Source organism: Echinops telfairi, unplaced genomic scaffold (genome assembly GCF_000313985.2).
Source record: "Echinops telfairi isolate 266 unplaced genomic scaffold, ASM31398v2 ScPeMD7_12;HRSCAF=54, whole genome shotgun sequence".
Classification (NCBI taxonomy): Eukaryota; Metazoa; Chordata; class Mammalia; order Afrosoricida; family Tenrecidae; genus Echinops; species Echinops telfairi.
The window spans coordinates 3,508,030-3,510,315 of record NW_022103909.1 but is presented as its reverse complement, the minus strand read 5'-3'; the positions used below and the strand labels follow the sequence as shown (position 1 = coordinate 3,510,315).

General features: G+C 39.4%; 1 protein-coding gene across 1 annotated transcript in view; it reads right to left on the bottom strand.

Annotated features, from left to right (window-relative positions):
- RACGAP1 (Rac GTPase activating protein 1) overlaps positions 1–2,286 on the bottom strand; it is a 44,073-nt gene that overhangs the window by 12,612 nt on the left and 29,175 nt on the right. Inside the window, exons 5-6 of the mRNA XM_004711398.2 lie at positions 1,013–1,066; positions 253–333 (exon numbers count right to left, since the gene is read on the bottom strand). Coding sequence (XP_004711455.1) covers positions 253–333; positions 1,013–1,066 — 135 coding nt within the window. The remainder of the gene's footprint in view (positions 1–252; positions 334–1,012; positions 1,067–2,286) is intronic.

Below are 2,286 nucleotides of genomic sequence, written 5' to 3'. Positions count from 1 at the left end.
CACTTTCTGTCTTACCCTTGTACATACAAACAACGCAATAACCAAACATAAAGCTGACAGACGTTTATATGGTCAGAGTAATTTCATTCACTATAAATGATGAGGATACTACTACAAAGAAAACTCTCACCAAAGTGCTCTCCCAAAAGAATGCTGTGAGGCTTGCTCACAAGGGGTTTCAATGCTTGAGGCCACTAATCTCGGCTGTGTGCAAGAGCTGACTTCTCTCCCCAGGTGTCTGACTCGTCTCACCTGGTCTACAGTGGAACCAATGGAACGAGTTTTCTTTACAGGTCCAGGTGGGCCGTCAACAAACTGTCGGCTATTAGAGCGCTAGAAAGGGGACACAACCAAACATTTTAGTGCCAAGTAGAAGACATGAGGAACATAAGACAAAACTATTCCATCAGGCAATTTAGTATGCAAGTCCCAGTGTGGTACCAGGACAACAATACATAGCAATGGGCTCTCTTTTGTACTGCCTATTTCTGTAGAAAGTTTAAGTTATGCCAACCCAAAAATGCCCTCAGTGCCCAAAAGGAATGAAGCAGCTTTGGAGAAATGTAGATGACAGCACTAGGAAAGTAGAGCTGTAATCCTATCTGAGGACATGAAACCTTTGGAAACACATTATGCACCCTCAACATGCACACACAGCCCCTTGTAAATCCCATTATGCATACATTTCATCTGAAACTTACATTAGAACACAAAAGTTTTGCATAAAAATTCCTATGACAACTCAAAAAAAACTTAAATATATCCTTTCCTGCTGTAAGAATGAATTGAGATGCAGCCCAGAGCAGTAAAATAGGGTAGACTCCTAGGACCCTGTATCAAGTTACTACCTCAAGGAATACCAATATCTTCCCACCACGCAGCATTAATTCATCTGAAATATGTCAAACGATAATGGCTAAAATAACACGTCAGGAACATGGTATCCTGGCAACATTTCCAGAGAAAAGTCTTTTATTGTTACTTTGTAAATAAATGATCAAAACCAACCTACCCTCTTTTGTCTTTTCTTCAGTTTGAAAGTCTTCACCAAAGAAGAATCCCAATCCTGTTGACAATTACATTGTATTAATTTCTCTCTTTGTCTAAACCTGTCCTAAATGTTGTATAAATTTACAACTAACTTTCAGGGCACCTAGTTACCTAATTCACAATTTGGGGGAAGTGGGGGTAGATCTCAAATGTTGTAGCTATAAAGCTATAAAAAAGTCAACATGCTTTCTTTCAAAAATTGAAGCTATTATAATAGAATCATGAATCAATACTACAGAGGCAAGGAAAGGTTAAAGAATCAACTTGTGGCGTGATTAGATCTAGTGCCTGGTCCCTTATTTCTGATTATTTTTGCAATTAGCTTTAGAACTTACAGAATGTTAGGTGTGATTCCTGCCCTCAAGGGATTGCTACCATCTAATAAGATGGTCTGGTGCAATGCTACCACATAAACAGCTCTATTTTAAAGTTTTATGTCTCTCAACCATTCCTCTTCTCTAGGCCCTGAAAAAAAGATGTTCACTACTGAAGAATTGTCTTGTCCCTTGCAAGTGGGAACCAGGAAAGAATACCCTCCTTTATCATTGCACTTATTCAATATTCTACCGTAAGTCTTAGCTAGAGCTAAACAGAAGAAAAAAAGAAAAGAAAGCAAAGTTATCCATATTGACAAAAAGAAGCAGAACTCTACTTGCAAATAAATGATTCTACACCTCGAAAACCCCAAAGACTCAGCAAGAAAACTGTTGGAACTAATTGAAAGATTCAGCAACACCGCACAGTATAAGATAAACATATAAAAGTCAATCAGATTCCTGTATAATAAAGAGCTCTGAGGCAATCCACACAGAAAACCATATGGCCGGCCCCACTATGAGACATGACATCCCTCACTGACCCATCCCTACAGGGGACAACACTGGAGACCCAATGTGGGAATTCCACCTGATGTGATCCTACCACACGGAGGCAAAAACACTAAGGGCGTGCAACAGAACAGCAAGGGAAGCAGAGCAACAAAGTCCCCAGGAAATACCAAAAATAGACTTTGGGACCAGGGTTTGGCACCCCATCAGACCCGACCAGAAAAGGGCAACAAACAGTCCTTGAACTAACTACAAGCTTTTCTTTTTTGTTGTTGTTCTGTTGTGTGTTTTCGTTCTGTTTTTTTTTGTCATTGGCTTTTTGTTGTTGTTTTGTTTTCTTTTGTTGCTTGGTTTTGCTCTGTCTTGTTTTTGTGCATGTTATTATCTCTGCAGGTCTGTCTAAATAAGA